Here is a 16,974-nt window from a genome sequence, read left to right on the forward strand (position 1 = left end):
ATTCTTCAGAAATTAGGTCTTAGAAGGACTATGCAAATGAGGAACCCTGAGGCTTAAGCAGCAAGTCCGCTTCCTGAAGGAAGTTAGGAGTGAAAGTACCCAGGCCCGGTGCTTGGCACAGAGCAGGCATACAAAACTTCAGGTATTACTTTGAAGAATCCTGTATCCAGCCTCTATATATTAGGCCCTCAACAAATCTCTATTAAATGCTACTGACCTATAACTTGTCACACCCTAGAAAACAGGTTCTAATGAAGTTTTGCTGTTCAACAAAGAATGACACATACGGACTGCCAATAAGGTCTTATCATTTTAATCGATTTTAATGATTATTGCTCATCTGCAAGGATTAATATTGCATTCATTAAAAATCATTCAATACAAAATGAACTTGTTCTTCCCAAGTTGCTCTCCACATGCTCCCTCTGATGCCAGATTTTTTTTTTTTTTTTTTTTTTTACAGTGTCCTTTGTTACATGGCTTGACAGAGACAGAGCCCTTACCTATTATTCCTATGGACACGGTAATAGATATGGGATCAAGGGGCAGGTCAGAGGGCAGGTGAATGTGGGTCCCTTCCCTCCAGCAGGGCTAACGTGATGGATACACTGTTGGCCAGGTTACCTCCCCTAACAGATGTGGTGTTCTGATTGGTTGGTTAAGTGCCCGAGGAAAATAGGCCTTAACTGTTAACATCTACAGAGAAGAAAGCATGGTCACACTGGCAAGGAGTAAGAAGGGATTGGGTAAAAGAAAATGGGAGAGAAAAGGGAAAAAAGTTTTGGCAAGACAATTGTCCCCTGCTAAGAAGCTGCAGGGTGAAAGCTTTCCTTTCTTCTATTTTTGTTTTTAATGTCTGTCTCTCTGATCAGTGGAAAAGTGAAAATTTCTAGTATCTAGCACTAACGTATGACCCAACTTTGAGGGATCACAAGCTAGAACAAGTTGAGGATTTAAAATCCTGGATAATTATATACTTAAAGCTCATGAGCATAAAGCTCACTTGACCATGCAGAAATGCTGGGAAGCAGGGTGCATGGCATGGGAATACATCTCCCTGATCTTTGAGAGAGCCTCTCTGGATATTCTTTCAGAGCATGAGCCAGGATGTACTGACTACTTTCTTCACACATCAGTTGCCCTTTATGATCTCAGTTCATAAACTCTTTGTGGTATGTAGCAATCAAAAGTCATATTACTTCTGTAAAACTAACATTATGTAGGGTGTATAGTCCCAGACAAATTATATGAAGCTAGATTTTTCTTGCCCTGGCCCAATTTATCATTCCTCCTCCTGCCCACACCTACCTCCCTTTAAATATTTTAGGTTGCAGAAGCACAGCTGACCAGAAATTTGCTCTTAAAGATAAATCCTAAAGATAGAACTCAGTGCTTTATACTGAGTAATGGCTCAAGAAATTCGCCTTCAGCACAAGCTGCATGGTACACAGCTGATAGAATTTGCTGCTATGGCTCCAGTTCACTGATGCTATGAACTACGGGCTAGAAACAGAGGGACTTAACAGGGCTTGAGACTAGCATTTCTCTAGACTCAGCACCCTTAGCTCCAAAGGTTCAAAAGAGAAATTGGTAACAACTAACCACTCAAGCAATTCCTCAGCATTAACACTAAAAATTCTCCTTAATTTTTCTTTTCTTTTTTTTTGGACAACAGAAATAAATCCTAGAGGACAAAATTAAACTCAATAGAGTGTAGTCTAGTTAAAAACTAGAAAAATGAGCAAGTCTGGTGGGAGTGGAGGAAGGGCTATACTATAAATCCAAGTGGGCCTCCTGATCTTAACAAGCAATGCTCATTATACACATCTCTGAACTGGACATACCACCTTTACACAGGAAACAGGGCTTGGAACTTCTAAGGGAAATTAACATGCACCACCTACATCTAACCTACCTGCCGGGTAGGTACCATCCCTGCTTCTCTGAAGAAGTGAAAGAGCACTGATTTCAGCAGCTAAGAAATGGGCTCTTTTAAGGCGATTTAGACATTGCAGATTGTTCCACAGAGAAGGTACCTTAGCATTTCCTGTTAATAAGGTACCTAATTAAGACTAAAGTCCCCAGAAATGGTAAAGAAAGAATCACCTTTCTGGGCTGGGAGAGTAAAATCCTTCTTTAGTGACTAGAGTGAGGAACCCTGAACTTCTATTTCATCTAAAGAGCCATGAAGCAAGTTCCTGTGTGATCTGCAGAACTTGGATAATGAGATGAAAAAACAAGAATGAAATTATAGGAAAAAAATCAAGAGGAAAGGAGTAAGAAGAAAATAAAAGTTATCTTAAAAAATATTTCTTTAGAGTGTGTGGTTCAGGTGGACTGGTCCTTGGTAGTATGGTCCATTAGTATCTGTAAAGAGAGAGAGTGATTGGTTAACACTTATGTCTTCCATATGAGAGTTCCAAAAAACAATCGGAAACAGAGCACCTTCTCCAGGGCCCCTCCCCAGCCTGGGTGGGATCCCTGCAGTCATTCCCCAGGGCACCAGTCTCCCTTATTCTTCCACAGGGTCTCTGACAATGCCATTTCTGGTGTTACCGCCTGTTCCCAGGAATGAGTCAGTGTTTTTTCAACCCTGACTAAACATTACAATAATCTGGGGAGGTTTTACAAAATAATGTTTTGTAAATTTGGTCCCATCGCAGACCAAATATATCAGAATCTCTTGGGGTGAGGCCCAGGCTCCAAAATTTCAAAAAAACCCTAACTCCCTGACATCTCCCACAATTTCTCTATCTACCTTGTTAACTGGAACAGTTTGTTTGTTTGTTTGTTTTTAAGACAGAGTCTCACTCCATCACCCAGGCTGGAGTGCAGTGGCATGATCCCAGCTCACTGCAACCTCCGCCTCCCAGGTTCAAGTGATTCTCGTGCCTCAGCCACCTGAGTAACTGGGATTACAGGTGCCCGCCACCACACCAGGCTAAGAGATAGGGTTTCGCCATGTTGGCCAGGCTGGTCTTGAACTCCTGACCTCAAGTGATCCATTCGCCTAGGCCTCTCAAAGTGCTGGGATTACAGGCGTGAGCCACCGTGCCTGGCCTGGAACAGATTTCTTGTATTCTTCAAAATCAGGTACAACATTTGATCTTTATGTCAGAAACAGGCTAGCCTGCTTGGTTTAATACTGGGAAAAAGAGCTTTTCACTTGCTTCTCCCCAGGTTACCTGTAATAATTAGGTTTGAATGGCCCATTTTTGTTGAGTCCCAGATATTTTGCTTGGTCATCTGTCAGCTCTGTAAGGTGGGCATCAAATGATGGCAGATGCAAGCTGGCAACGTATTCATCTAGGAAGAGCAAAGTGGCAGGAGAGCAGACTCCTTTTCAAAATGTCTCTCAAGTTATAACTTCCCATTTTCATTTGAAGCTTTTTTAAGAAAGCAGACAAGGGATGGAATAACTCTGAAAGAATCCACAACTTGAAATATTTGCTTAATTAAAAAAAAAACCTCAAAGCTGCCTTTCTGGGCAGGGTGCTTCTCTCAGCACATGTCCAGTGCGTTCAGAAAAGCCACTTACCAGGGTAACAAAAGGGAGTGGGCTTTTACCTCTCTATCCTTCTCTGGCAAAGCAGGGGGCTTCCCTGCAGTGGCCCACATGTCACATGCTACTCCTACCTTCCTGCAGCAACCTCCTTAACTAGATTATAGTCAAATTAGCAATCAAAGTGGACACCAGTAAGCTAGAAAGACCCTGTGTCAATAACACTCATTTAGGATAAGATCCATGGATCTTAGGATCATGAATTTCTAAGGTAGTCGGCACAGAATTTTTACTTTTCCATAGATAAGCTTCCCTTTTATAATTATACACTGAAAAAAAAGTCTGAAGTAAGCTATTGGAGGAGAGGAGAGCAAGAAGTATTTTAGCATTAAGAAGTCAGGGATTTGGGCTAGGAGATATGGGAGCTATGGGAGATGGGTACACCGTGCAGAAAGGTAAAGGACTAGAGATGATGTATTATGTCACATGAACACAGCATGGGTTGCTTACAAGAGATTGGATGGTTTGCATATCCTCACAGAAAATGGACAATAAAACCTGTGTTTGTTTCTCTCACTTTGTTCCAAGGCTGTATGTACTCAGCTGCACTGGGAAGTTTACTGAACTTCATAAGGCTACTTAGAGTAAGAACATCTCCCTAAACCATTGTGTTAAGCACTGTTACTCATTAGCTGTGATTCTCACACAATTCTACAATGTATGTAGTATTATTCTCATTTTACCAATCAAGAAACTGAGGATCATGGAGATTAGAACTTGTCCTGAGGTCAAACAACCAGTAAGCATAGGAACAGGAATTGGAACTCTGACTCTAAATCCAATGCCTTTCATGGTAGTCATTTTACCAAACTATGCAGCTGTCTGCATAGATTTCCACTGTTTTTCACTCACCCATTTTCTTAGGAAGCAAGTACACATCCTGCTTGTATCGTCCCTCAGGTGCATTATAGAGTTCTATCAGTGCCAAAGCCTAAGGTGGGAAAAGAAGGCCAGAAAGCACAAAAATATTTCTTAGACAGGCACATAAAAATAAAACCAGGTTTAACAGCATTTGGGTAAGTACTACAGTGATCTACCACAGTCACAGCACCTAGGACTTTGCCTATACTAAAGGGCAGCACACATCCTAAGAGGATTTGTTGTTTTTGTTTAGTTCCTAACAGAAGAACAAATCAAATAAAACTAAGCTGGAACATTATATTCTCAACTAAAACAGCCAATTCAACGAATACTGACTTAGTGACTCTTTTCTATACTTAAGAATACCTGTTTCCACAATTTATTACATAAAAAAAGAATAGGATGATGAGAAGATAGTACAGTACACCCTCACTGGAACTGATCTACGCCCAGTTCCACAAATTGCAGTGCAGTGTAAGCAGGCATTTTGCCACATACCTGTGTTGTGGCTGTGATGGACAGAACAAAGGTGGGAACTGTTGAGCAGCTCAAATTGAGTAGACGACCCTGGAAAGGTAAGAGAGAGCCCTGGGATGAGCTCTGTCTCAGATTCCAATGGCATACAAGTCAAGCCAAAGCGGGAGAGGACTTTACACCCCTCTAGACTCAGTTGGAAGAGGAAGAATTACAGTTCCAGATCAGGACTCTAGGCTTTTTCCTATTTTCTGCAAATCCATCTGAGTCTGAAAGGTTAAAGAATCAGCTGTGGTTAGGAAATAGTGTTACTTAGTAAAAAGTAGATTTTTTTAAAGTGGTTTTATTTTGGGGACCAATTTGTGAAATCTCTCTCTCTCCAAAGATAAAATTCAGGGAAACATAGGCCCAATATTTGTTTCCCTCCCCTCTCCCCTCATGGATCTAACTACTCTGCTTGTGCTGCTCTGCCAGGGTCCTTCTCTGTGTGTACCTCTGCCAGGAGGACAACTCGTTTGCCATCTGGCCAGATGACATGGTCCACCTGAGAACGTACTCGCTCCCACGTCAGCTCCGGAGTGCGGAGGCTGGTCTGAAAGGAAGAAAGCACAGTTGACTATGGTTATTAATGAAAGGTAGTAGAGAAATGCCTAGCAACAAATGAGAGAAGCCTTACCACATCGATTTCTGTGTTGGAGTGGCCCATATTGCATACGATACAACTGTTTTTCATGCGATCCAAGTGCTCCCGTGTCACTACATTCTTATTTCCTAAAAGAACAGATGGGTGGTTAAGGAAAGAGATGCCGGGCAACAAAGGTACTGGCTGGCTTTCACGTAGAACATAGGAGACCAGAGGCTTGCTGGCATTAAAGAACATGTAGACATTCTGAGAGAAGACATGCATAACCGCTCCTTAGGCTATCTGGTCTTCAGATCAAGCAGTATAAAAAGTCACCAGGGAAAAAAGTTTTTTACTCTGGAAAACATGTTAAGGTTCTGATAGCTTATTCTAGTTCTGAGACCTTTATACTGAACAGAGGTCTCACCTCCTTTGTATGAAAGTCACTCAGACTACTTTCAAGATTTAGCCTCTGAACAAACACTTCTCTATGCAAGTTATTTACCTGTGCAAGTTATTACGACATCGACTTGCCGGATGACTTCATTTAGCTTTACCACCCTGAACCCATCCATGCTGGAAGAAAAGAAAGGAACACTATGAGTAAAGCAAGAAGGCAGTGGGAGGGAAGATGGTCATGAAACGAGACAAGATCCCCTTCTAGTTGGATCCAGTGCCACCTCACAGGAATGGTGAGTGATAAGCTGTGCTAAACTATATACACTGGCCTCTTCAGAGTCCCCAAGACTCCCTCTAGGAAGGAAAAATGCCAAGAGGCTCTCAGAGAGCCCTAGGGTTAGAGTGAGAAGAACAGAGCAGTCCTAGCCTTCTCTTCCCCTAGGTGATTTCTGCAAAAATGATTAATATACTCAATTATGAACTCTCAATAACATAAAGTACCTAGAGTGAATCTAATAGTATTATCACTCTGTTCTTACCAGGCCTGCAGAGCACAGATGGGGTCGATTTCGGTAATGTAGACAATTGCTCCAAGAGCTTTGAGAGCAGCACAGCAGCCCTTGCCTACCTGCAGAACAAAAGAAAGGTCAAGTTGTTAGGTTCATTAAGTCATGGATATTTAGGGTAGGTAGGTTATTTGTGAGACAGGAATTAACCTTCATGAAATAGCCTGTCATCTGGTGAACAGCTGCACAGACGCTCCAATCCCAAGCAGAACAGAAACAGACCCAGATTACGTTGTGAACCTCAGTTAGAGAGGTAATTTAGCAGACATGTCATAGGAAGGACTGGGGCTTTGCATAGCAGTTTTCATCAGGGAAACAAGACTAAGCAAAAGCAACTTACTCTAAGCAACCTCTAATTTCTTATTCTCTTACTTGAGAAGAATCTACTCAAGGATACCCTCGTAGCTCAGGAACTTCTTTGGGTCATTGCTGAAGACAACAAAATCTGTGACCTATTCCAGTTTGGAGATATTCAACTATATGCCATTTCAGATTCCACCCTTAATTCTACTGCAAGTCACTTGTGGGGCTAAAATGCTATATATTCACTTGAATTAAGTCTCATTAAAGGTTATTGTTATAATTGGAGAAGATGATACTAGTATCTATTCCACAAGGCAAAATGGTAAAATCTGAAAACTCAATTCATTTTGTATGTTTCTATTCATAAATCTGAATAAAAGGCTTTTGCTATTGTTTGAGATACATTATCTAAAAAAATTTAAACCTTGTATCAGTGACTCTAGATTGACAGCACAAGCCTCCTTTACCCAATATTTCTAATAAGTACACAAAAAGAAAGAGACACTGAGACCCAGCTATTTACCTCACCATAGCCACACACCACCACTTGTTTCCCACCAAACATCACATCTGTGGTCCTCTTCAGGCTGTGGAAACAGACAAGGGCTCAACTCAAACGTTAATAGCTCAAACTCAGTCCCTCTTCACAAAGTTAAAAGTGTGGGCCAATGCCCATGAGAATTACAATTGGAAGCTGGTTGAGCTCAGTATGAAATGGTCCCTCTAATAAACTTTTAAAGCCAAAGGAAGACCAGAGCCCCTAGAAGTTTGAATATATATACATTCAACCTACCCATCCAAAATGGATTCTCGGCAGCAGTACAAGTTATCAAACTTCTGTTTGGTAACAGAATCATTGACGTTCATGGCCGGAACACAGAGCTTCCCAGCTTTGGAGAGCTGATACAGCCTAAAGAGAGAAGAGGTCACAAAAACAAACAAAAACCAAGTTAGCTGGCACAACATAATTTGTGGCAAAATCTGCCTAATTCTGTTCAAGTTCCATGCTGCCCTTCCCAGTCTCATTTATTGCCCAAGGATATTAGAAAACATGATTATTTCCTTGTCATCCCTCCACACTTCTTTTCATTTTCTTCTCCCTTTACCCCTTTTTTGGAAGAAAAAAAAAAGCCTTTCAATTGAAGAAATGTACTTCTCTTCCCTTTATAGGGAGTGTTATTTCCTTTGATCAGCATTTTTCAATAGAAACCCATGCCTACTTCTGATAAACAAAGACTATCAATGATTCTGATATGGTTCCGTGTGTGTGTGAGTAAGCATGCGCAATGTGCCCCCAAGAAACACTCTTTCAGATATCTTTTCAGTATTCCAACAAGCCAAGAATATTTTGCCCAGTTTTACTTTTTGTAGTGTGTATAACATGTAGTTTTACAATAGGATTGTTTTTCATATTTCAAATATAAAATGATAATACAATATTGAATACAGTTTTTCAAGATACATTTATTCCCTACCCGCCCCTCAACACTAGTTGAGAATCACTCAATGGAGTAAATGGGAGAGAAAAATGTATGAACTAGAACCTGAAATAACTTCCTTCTAGGATCAACTTGATTTTTCGAAAGTAAAAACTCAAAAGTTTTATCTAATGAAGATATTCCCATTTAGTTATAAGTCTGAAACACAGTCCTAAAGCCTAACAGAGACCAGGAGAGTTTGCTGAGGCAAGGACACAAGGGGCAGCTACTCCAGAATCTGTTACCTGTGAACACCAGTCACGCTCTCTTCCACAATGCCTCGGATCTTCTTAAACACGTTTGGATACTTCTTATAAACCCAGTGGGTTAAGTCTCCCCCATCATCCAGGATCTATAGAACAGCCAGAAGACTTCTATGGGCATTCAGGCTGCTAGGGCTGGGGGGAACTTTGAACCCACTTTCTGTACTAGTAAGAGAGCCCTGTATGTTTTGGAAGAGTACTCCTCAGAGCTCCCTAGAGCAGGCTTAGAGAGTGGAAATACAGTCAAATTTGTTGGTGTAAAATGGTTAAAAGGATTCCTAGGTTTGCTTTAGGCTACAGTGATGAGTATTAAGCTAATCACAGACTCATTTTTAGTCTAGAGTCTTGAAATATATAGCCCCTTTGAATGCAAAAGGAGAACTGGGGCAGGAAGGAAAGAAAGCAGAATCCTACTCCAAAGAAGCACCACTATTTTGTTCTGGTGTGTTTGAGCTATGTGTTCAGCTAGTCTTACCCTTCCCCCACCTTTCCATTCAGTACTCAGACCCATTCTGAATAGGTATCAAGCTAAACACTTTAGCAACAAAGTCAGTGCATAAGACCAAACATCCAAAACATATTTAGGGAACCATGCTTTGAGGGAAAAAAAGGAAATAAATCTATTGTCAAAGTGTAGGATGTATATGCATTATTACCATGTTGGCCTGCCACCCATCCATGTTCACACAGCGGTCAATACACCACCAGAAGTCATCTTCTGACTCGCCCTTCCAAGCGAACACTGCAACTCCTGTAGAGACAGAAATGAATCAGCTGATTCCTCCTTTGAGGAGTGTCCTGTACCAAATCACTTTCTGAGATCCATGTGAAGAGGAAAAGGCAAAAGAAACAATTTCGGAAGGGAAAAAATTCAGAGCCAAAAGTCAAAGAATCACTTTTGGTTCAGAAATTAATTAGGTTAAGAAATTAAGGAATTTTTGCTTTAAAAGTAGTTTGGAACCTTAAAGTGTTCCTTTCTCTGGGCTAATTTTATACTTAGAAGGAGATAAAATGAAGTGGGAATTAATAAAATTTGTTAACTGGAGCATTATTGATATTAGTAAACATCTTGAAACAACCTAAATGTTCTCCATTAGGAAAATAGTGAGGTAAAATCACATAGCCATATGAATGAGTATTACAAATGATGCTGTCAAAGTTTTCAGTGACATGGAAAACTACGTCTGAAAATATTGTATTTAGGTTATAAAACTGTATACATATTAGAATTTATGTAAAGTAGAAAAAAGGAAAAGGAAAAACATTAATCAAATACTCTATGTAGTGGGATTGTAGGGTTTTGGGGAACTTCCTAAATTTTTTGCAGTGAACACTTATCAGAAAAGAATAAACAAAAAAACCCAAAAGTATTATAAAGTTGCTTTCTGAGGATCTTAAAAAGATGAGAGGTCCGGCTGGGTGTGGTGTCTCACCCCTGTAATCCCAGCACTTTGGGAGGCCAAGGCAGGCAGATCACTTGAGGTCAGGAGTTCGAGACCAGCCTGGCCAACATGGTGAAACCCCATCTCTACTAAAAATACAAAAATTAGCTGGGTGTGGTGGCATGCCACTGCAATCCCAGCTACTCAGGAGGCTGAGGCATGAGAATCACTTGAACCCAGGAGGCAGGGGTTGCAGTGAGCCGAGACTGCGCCATTGCACTCCAGCCTGGGCAACAGAGTAAGACTCCATCTTAAGAAAAAAAAAAAAAGAAAGAAAGATGAGAGGTCCTCAAAGAAACTTCACGGTGATTTTCTTCTGAATATTTGAATAATAAAAATTATTATTATTGTTATTAATTTTTGAGATGGAGTTTCACTCTGTCGCCCAGGCTGCAGTGCAGTGGCATGATCTCGGATCACTGCAGCCTCTGCCTCCCAGGTTCAAGTGATTCTCCTACCTCAGCCTCCTGAGTAGCTGAGATTACAGGCGCACACCACCACTCCCGGCTAACTTTTGTATTTTTAGTAGAGGTGGGATTTCACCATGTTGGCCAGACCGTTCTTGAACTCTTGGCCTCAAGTGATCTGCCCGCCTCGGCCTCCCAAAGTGCTGGGATTATAGGCGTGGGCCACCAGGCCTGGCCTGAATAATAAAAAATTATTTTACGTTTAATTAAACTCACAAATAGCTCATATATTTTCAATGCCATACTGAATACCAAATTATTTAATGCACTATCAATATAAAAGGTACTTCTTACTTGTGCTCTCTCACAAAATTGATGGCCCTTATATAGTTTAACATTCTTCCTCGTTCAACTAACACTAGAACTGGGCATGACCCCATGCCATTAAATTATTTTTAAAGGCCATTTTTAATGACTACATAATATTCCATCATGGATATCCATCTTAATTTTATTATCCACTTTCTTCCTGTTGAGGTTTTTATCATGCGCAATTTTACAGCCTCTGGACATATATGATATTGTAATGACAATTTTGATACAAAAAAGTTATATGTTTGGATAACTATTTTGGGGCAAAGTTGGTGGGAAAAAACCGAACTTACCAGCCTCAGCCAGTGCTGCAGCTACTTCATTCTGAGTTGAGTAGATGTTACAAGCAGACCAGCGGCACTGAGCCCCCAGGGCACAGAGTGTCTCAATCAACACCTGTGTAGAGGTGTAGGAAGACAGGGTGAGGAAGAGAAGGGCCACCCAGGAATGGAGAGCAAGCCTCATCAAGATAGCAATACCTATCAACTCTGCACCAACAGGCGCTACACTGGAAAGTTACAAAAGGGTGTACTCCAGCGAGGTGGTGCACTGGTATTTAACTTTGCATAAAACATAGGTTTCTAAAAGTCTTTATAACATTTTATAACAATCATATGTTTGCAAATCTAGACTTTCCTAGGTCAAGTTTGCTGAAAGTGGGTTTATATATTTAAAAAAACCCCAGAAAACCCCATTATTGTGTAACAGGGAGATCCTACTAATAGTTAGCATTTGGAGGTTGGCGAGTTAGGAAAGGAAAAGTGAAAAAAAAAATTTGATTTCTTTCTTCCCCTTATCAGAAGTCCCTCTTTTCTTCCAACAAACTCACCGCTGTCTGGGCTGTGATGTGTGTACAGCCCACTATTTTAGCACCAGCCAAGGGCTTCTCCCCCTGAGCACGTTTCCTGAGTGAAATCAGAGCAGACATGTCTGTGAAAGAACAGAGGATTTGAGCTAGGTCTGCACTAGCAGTATCATCAGTTCCTGCCCCAGGGCTGGTCTGGATCTGTTGAGATATGGTGAGATGAGGCAGAAAAACTTTAAGCCTATTTCCATGACGACTGGCAGCTTCAACGGCACAGTAATAGTGGAGAGCAGTCATGCAACCACTTGGAGTTTCTCTCTTCCTCTACTGCTTCAGCTTTATACACAGAGGACTGAACAGAGAATGAAGTAAATCCTTAAAACTGATCAAAATGAAGGGTGAGTCTCATCATTCATTTGGGAAGAGAGGAAAATAGTTAAGGCATTGGCTAATAGATTCCTATATATAATCATCAGACCAGAAAGACTGTACCCTCAGCCGAAACCACTAACTTCTGTTTTTCTATGCCGTCTTACCATGTCCTGTCAGTCTGTTTGGTTTCTCTATTCTCTCTCAGTATAGAACATGCCTTCAATGTGTAAACAACACAAGAGTAAAGAGGACCTTACTGGGAGTGGCTGGGGTAGAGAAACCAAGATTTAACTGTCAGTCACTTTTACTCTGCTCCAGGAGAGGGTGCTCAGGACCAAACAAGACCCTAGGTCACCACATCCTTACCTTAAAACCCTTCCTCATCAGCTGCTTCTGGGCAATCTGGGTCTCTGCCATTGGCAGCTATAGTAAGATCCCATATAACCAACTACCACGTAGTGATCTAGGACTTGTCAATTCTGCCATGTAGATCTTTGAATGCAGTGGTGGGGTGGGGCAAGGAGGAAAACAGAAACTACTCTGTGTGTAATCACCACATGCTGTGAACAGAATGAAGAGAGAACAAAATCCCAAGACTTAAGTTCCATAGAGAGAGAAGTGTTTATCCGAAAGTCCATAATACTGTCTTTCTTCCCAGTATACTTTCAAGTCAGCTTTCAAGTCTTAAGTTGTTTGTGGGTTCTGATGGCCAACAAGAGGGTTGTTTCTGGTCCCCTAACCCACTCCCTTTCTTTACCTTGCTCTGCAATCTCAATCTCCCGGCGTCCAAATTCTGCCTGCTTGATGTTCTTCACACAGAAATTGCTGCTGCCCTTGGAGTTGGTTTGCTGCTTCTCTCGGGGAGAAACCTCATCATCAGAGCTATCTGTGTAGGATGCAGCTAGAGCCAGGAAAGAAAAAAACAAGGATAGAAAAACCTCAGTGGTCCCCAACTCTACAGAGTGCAGTCCCCAAGGGACTTTCATTTAAGTTAAGGGAACACCCTTAATTGGAGCTACCTTTTACAACGCTCTCAGTTCTGCTCCTCTAGGTTCTAATAGGTGGTATGAATGAAACTGTTGTGGGCACTTCCATGTTGCAGCTCTTTCACCCACCCTAACAATACTGTGCCATTAGTGCCTGTGACAAGGGACCACTGATTATAAACCTGCAGCTATAGTAATCCCAGATAATAGAGGTACTTGGTCCCATCTGGATTGGAACCAGACCTGGCAAAAACAGAAGAATAATTTAGGGCAGATAAGGAATGCTATTTCTATAGATCACTGGTTCTCAAATTCAAGCATCTATCAGGATCACATGGAAGGTTTGTTAAAACATATATTGCTAGACCCTGTGGCCAGTTTCCCATTTGGCAGGTATGGAGTGGCACCTAAGCATTAGTAGTTCCAACAAGTTACCAGGTGTTGCTGATGCTGCTAGTCAGAGGATCATACTTTGAGAACCATGGATATAGACAAAAGTGATAAGATAGTCTTACAAGGGATTTTACACTAAGTTGTGCTCAAGGAATAGAGAAAGAAAGAAATGGCACAAAAGGCAAACAGCTCTGGTTCTATTGATAGCCCTGGGAAAGTCTGTCAAAATGATCAACTTTAAAAAGTGGTTTCACATAAAAGCTAAAAATACCACTTATCTGACAGATATGCAAGACGATATACAACAATCATTCCTTACCTCTCAAATCACTTCTTTCCTCTCTGAATTGAGTACTTTCTTCATCACGGTTTCTGCTAGTATACCTGGACTCTCTCACTGCCTGACTTCTATGTACAGGTCCTCCTCCTGTCCAGCTAACACAACTACTACTAAAGATTATCTTCCCCACTATGACATTTTAACCATATCACTAAGCTTTTTAAAAGGCTCTAATACATTTCTGTAACATGGCCGTCAAGATCTTTGAAGACTTTTTAAAAGCCTTCTTCAGTCGTTTTATCGTTCTTCCTCTCATAACTCAATTTTTCACAATTAATTTTTCTTCTTTCTTGGCTACAGTTAGCCTGCTTGTCACACACCACTTTTTATCTGTCACTCCAGGATCATATATAACAGCTTTTCATTTATGTTAATCCTTAATGTTGATAATACAATGCAAAAGGTATTCTGGCAAAGGACAATGAATGGCTTTTGGTACAAATATCTCTGCTGACATTAATAGCAATCTGTAACCTCTTAATCTTTTAACAATGAGTCTTCAGTTAAACAATGACAAGGTTGTATTGGATGCCCCATTAGATGTCCCTAATGTTTTCTCCTGTATTCATCTGCCAAGATTCTACATTCTTTTCCATGCTAATTTTCTAATACATGCTCTATAGTTGGGAAAGACACAATACAAAACAGAAAAAGACTTTATTTACAGAGAGTTAAGACAGGAGGAGAGAACTAAAAAGAAACAGAGCTGGAGTTACATTACAGTAGTCTGAATCTTTCCTGCTCCAGAGGCTAACAGGGGAGGATATCCCAACAGAAAGAATAACCTAATAAATAAAAGAAGCCAAAATACTAATTTTATTGTTACAATCTAAGCAGTCTTGGAGACAAGAAAGAAAGAGATAGGTGACAGGGTATATTTTACACAAAGAAATCGTGCTTCAAAATGCACTTCTTTTTTAAGGCCAATTCTGTCAGCCAAAATAGCATTGATTTCTTCCTTTTGAAATGGGCGGATCAATGTGGGAATGGGAACTAGCCCAGTCCTACCAACTGGGCACTGGCCACAGACCACACACACAGACAGCCAGGGGGAAGAAAGTCTCGAGTCGACAAAAGCTTCCCCAGCTACTAGCTTGGCTGCAGAACATTCCCACTGCCCAGCCACTAACAGTTTTCAGCACAAAGGTGGGCAGTCATAACATGAGGTATTTTCAGATTGCTAAGTGAAGAGCACTGGTAGCAAACAGGGAAGAGAGATTAGAGAGGACATGGAGTTCATTCACACCTACCTGAACTGTAGCTGTCAGTGGAGGACTGTGAGATCGAGCGAGACAAAGATCTTCGGCCAGTTTTGGTGGGGAATTTGGTGAACTCCTGCATGTCATCAGCAAACTGGATTTGCTATACAAAAGGAAGACAAAAAGTTGAAAACTTACAAGGAAAATCCATGAAATTTTTTTTTTTTAAGGTTATACATTGTCTTTCCCTAAAAGCCATGTAATCACATGGTTCCTACTAAGCCAGCAACTTTCCCACCAGAAATGGGGGAAGGCCCAGGCTACTCTCTGACTTCTCCCAACACGTCAATCACTGTCTCCTCTCAATTGTTTCTGCAGGATTTGGGAGGAGGGGAGGAGGTTAAGAACCAATTTCGTTTAGTATATGTTCAATTTTATAAATCTTTCTCACATTCCATCAAGTTTTTTTCCCCTCTTATAACCCTGACAGATTAAACTCTTTACCCTTCTTCCCAAATCTTTCAGAAAACAGAATCTCATAGTGCTACTGGGGTTTTTTGGTTTTTGTTTCAGAATATTCCCTTGTAGCACATTCCTAAAGTTGCCAATGGTCTTGCTTTCTGAAAGAATTATGAAGAGATGCCTAGAAATGGTGATGGGCATTAGGGTGCCAATACTCAGAGCTCAACCATATGTCTATACTTCACAAAGCCAATGTAATATCTCCAGAACCTCCTATCCTAGTAAAAATTTAAAATACCAGAATATAATGATAAAAAGAAATTTAAAAACCCACATACACTATAGTAAATTCTAACTCATTAGGACTAATCTGAAGGAAGGAGAAAATAATGACTTGGTAAACTTTGTATTAAAAACTTCCTTAAATGGGCCAGGTACAGTGGCTCACACCTGTAATCCCAACACTTTGGGAGGCCAAGGTGGGTAGATCACGAGGTCAGGAAATGGAGACCAGCCTGGCCAAGATGGTGAAGCCCCGTCTCTACTAAAAATACAAAAATTAGCTGGGCTTGGTGGCGGGTGCCTGTAGTCCCAGCTACTTGGGAGCCTGAGGCAGGGAACTGCTTGAACCCGGGAGGTGGTGGTTGCAGTGAGCCAAGATCGTGCCACTGCACTCCAGCCTGGGTGACAGAGTGAGACTCTGTCTCAAAAAAAAAAAAAAAAAAAAACCCCAAAAAAACAAACTTCCTTAAATGAAATAAGCCAGAACTAGATAATTCTTTGAAGAATAAAACTGGCTCTAATCAATAGCAAATAGCTTGCAATTGATATTATTTATAGATTTATAAAGTGTGTAACACTTTTATTACATGGTTTAAACCTTCCTCCCGAACTCCTGTTTAAACTCTGATAAACCCTTTCTTCAAAATAAAATAAACTTCACCCCTGAAATAAGCAGGATGGTTTGAGTATATGAACTGAGATTCTGTTCACGATCTGACTAAATCTGAAAAGGTTCCCTTGGAGAATCCATTAAGCTAAGTCTTTAGCAAATACTCTGGAAATGTAAATGACTACAGATTAAAATCTTCTCTGTATAATACTGGCAACATGGTTACAGCCACTTTAAAGCCAGGAACAGTAAACTACCCATTAGTTACAGCTGCAAAAGGTTCCCCTCCTCTTTCACATGTACCCTTCAGCTAGGGGAGCACCAGATTGCAGTGCAGCAATCAGGTTTAAGCGGGCAGCCTAGGCACAAGCAGCTAATATAAACAAATTGGAAACTGATTTCTACAGTCAGTAAAGCTAGTTTTACTGAAGAAATTAATCCAGGACCAAGGTAATGACTTCCAACTCAATATGCTGTTATTTTGATGATGGAAAAAAATACACAGTCAAGAGACCATCAACCCCTCTTAACACTCTCCAGAGGCAGCCCTTCCTCCACCAGCCTCCCTGCTGCTGGCATATGCAGCCTATTCTATTTGGAAGCTACTCTCCCCTCTGCTATGATTCCTTCCCCTGTTCGCCTTTTTTCAAAGGGTTCTGGGCATGTTCCCAGATACCAGGTACATGGAGGGTGAGGGTGGGGGAGGGAACTGCAATAACACTTGCGGTTTTTTATATAGAAAGGTGGCTGTGGCAAGAGAGAAATGTGTTTCTTCA

General features: G+C 41.0%; 1 protein-coding gene across 5 annotated transcripts in view; it reads right to left on the bottom strand.

Moving 5' to 3' along the window:
- Nucleotides 1–297: 297 nt before the first annotated feature.
- AHCYL1 (adenosylhomocysteinase like 1) overlaps nt 298–16,974 on the bottom strand; it is a 38,991-nt gene continuing 22,314 nt past the window's right edge. For 4 of the 5 annotated variants that reach the window (XM_514386.9, XM_003308340.7, XM_063798625.1 and 1 more), the window contains exons 2-17: nt 14,896–15,007; nt 12,684–12,827; nt 11,579–11,679; nt 11,043–11,145; nt 9,185–9,279; nt 8,511–8,617; nt 7,581–7,697; nt 7,311–7,374; nt 6,458–6,546; nt 6,025–6,095; nt 5,574–5,668; nt 5,391–5,489; nt 4,922–4,990; nt 4,415–4,493; nt 3,186–3,306; nt 298–2,367 (exon numbers count right to left, since the gene is read on the bottom strand). In XM_514386.9, the coding sequence (XP_514386.3) occupies nt 2,361–2,367; nt 3,186–3,306; nt 4,415–4,493; nt 4,922–4,990; nt 5,391–5,489; nt 5,574–5,668; nt 6,025–6,095; nt 6,458–6,546; nt 7,311–7,374; nt 7,581–7,697; nt 8,511–8,617; nt 9,185–9,279; nt 11,043–11,145; nt 11,579–11,679; nt 12,684–12,827; nt 14,896–15,007 (1,473 nt within the window). In that variant the 3' untranslated portion in view covers nt 298–2,360. Of the gene's footprint in view, nt 2,368–3,185; nt 3,307–4,414; nt 4,494–4,921; nt 5,167–5,390; nt 5,490–5,573; nt 5,669–6,024; nt 6,096–6,457; nt 6,547–7,310; nt 7,375–7,580; nt 7,698–8,510; nt 8,618–9,184; nt 9,280–11,042; nt 11,146–11,578; nt 11,680–12,683; nt 12,828–14,895; nt 15,008–16,974 lie in introns of all 5 variants that reach the window. The other variant, XR_010152876.1, reaches the window with a different exon arrangement.

The sequence above is a fragment of the Pan troglodytes genome, chromosome 1, assembly GCF_028858775.2.
Source record: "Pan troglodytes isolate AG18354 chromosome 1, NHGRI_mPanTro3-v2.0_pri, whole genome shotgun sequence".
NCBI classification, from domain to species: domain Eukaryota; kingdom Metazoa; phylum Chordata; class Mammalia; order Primates; family Hominidae; genus Pan; species Pan troglodytes.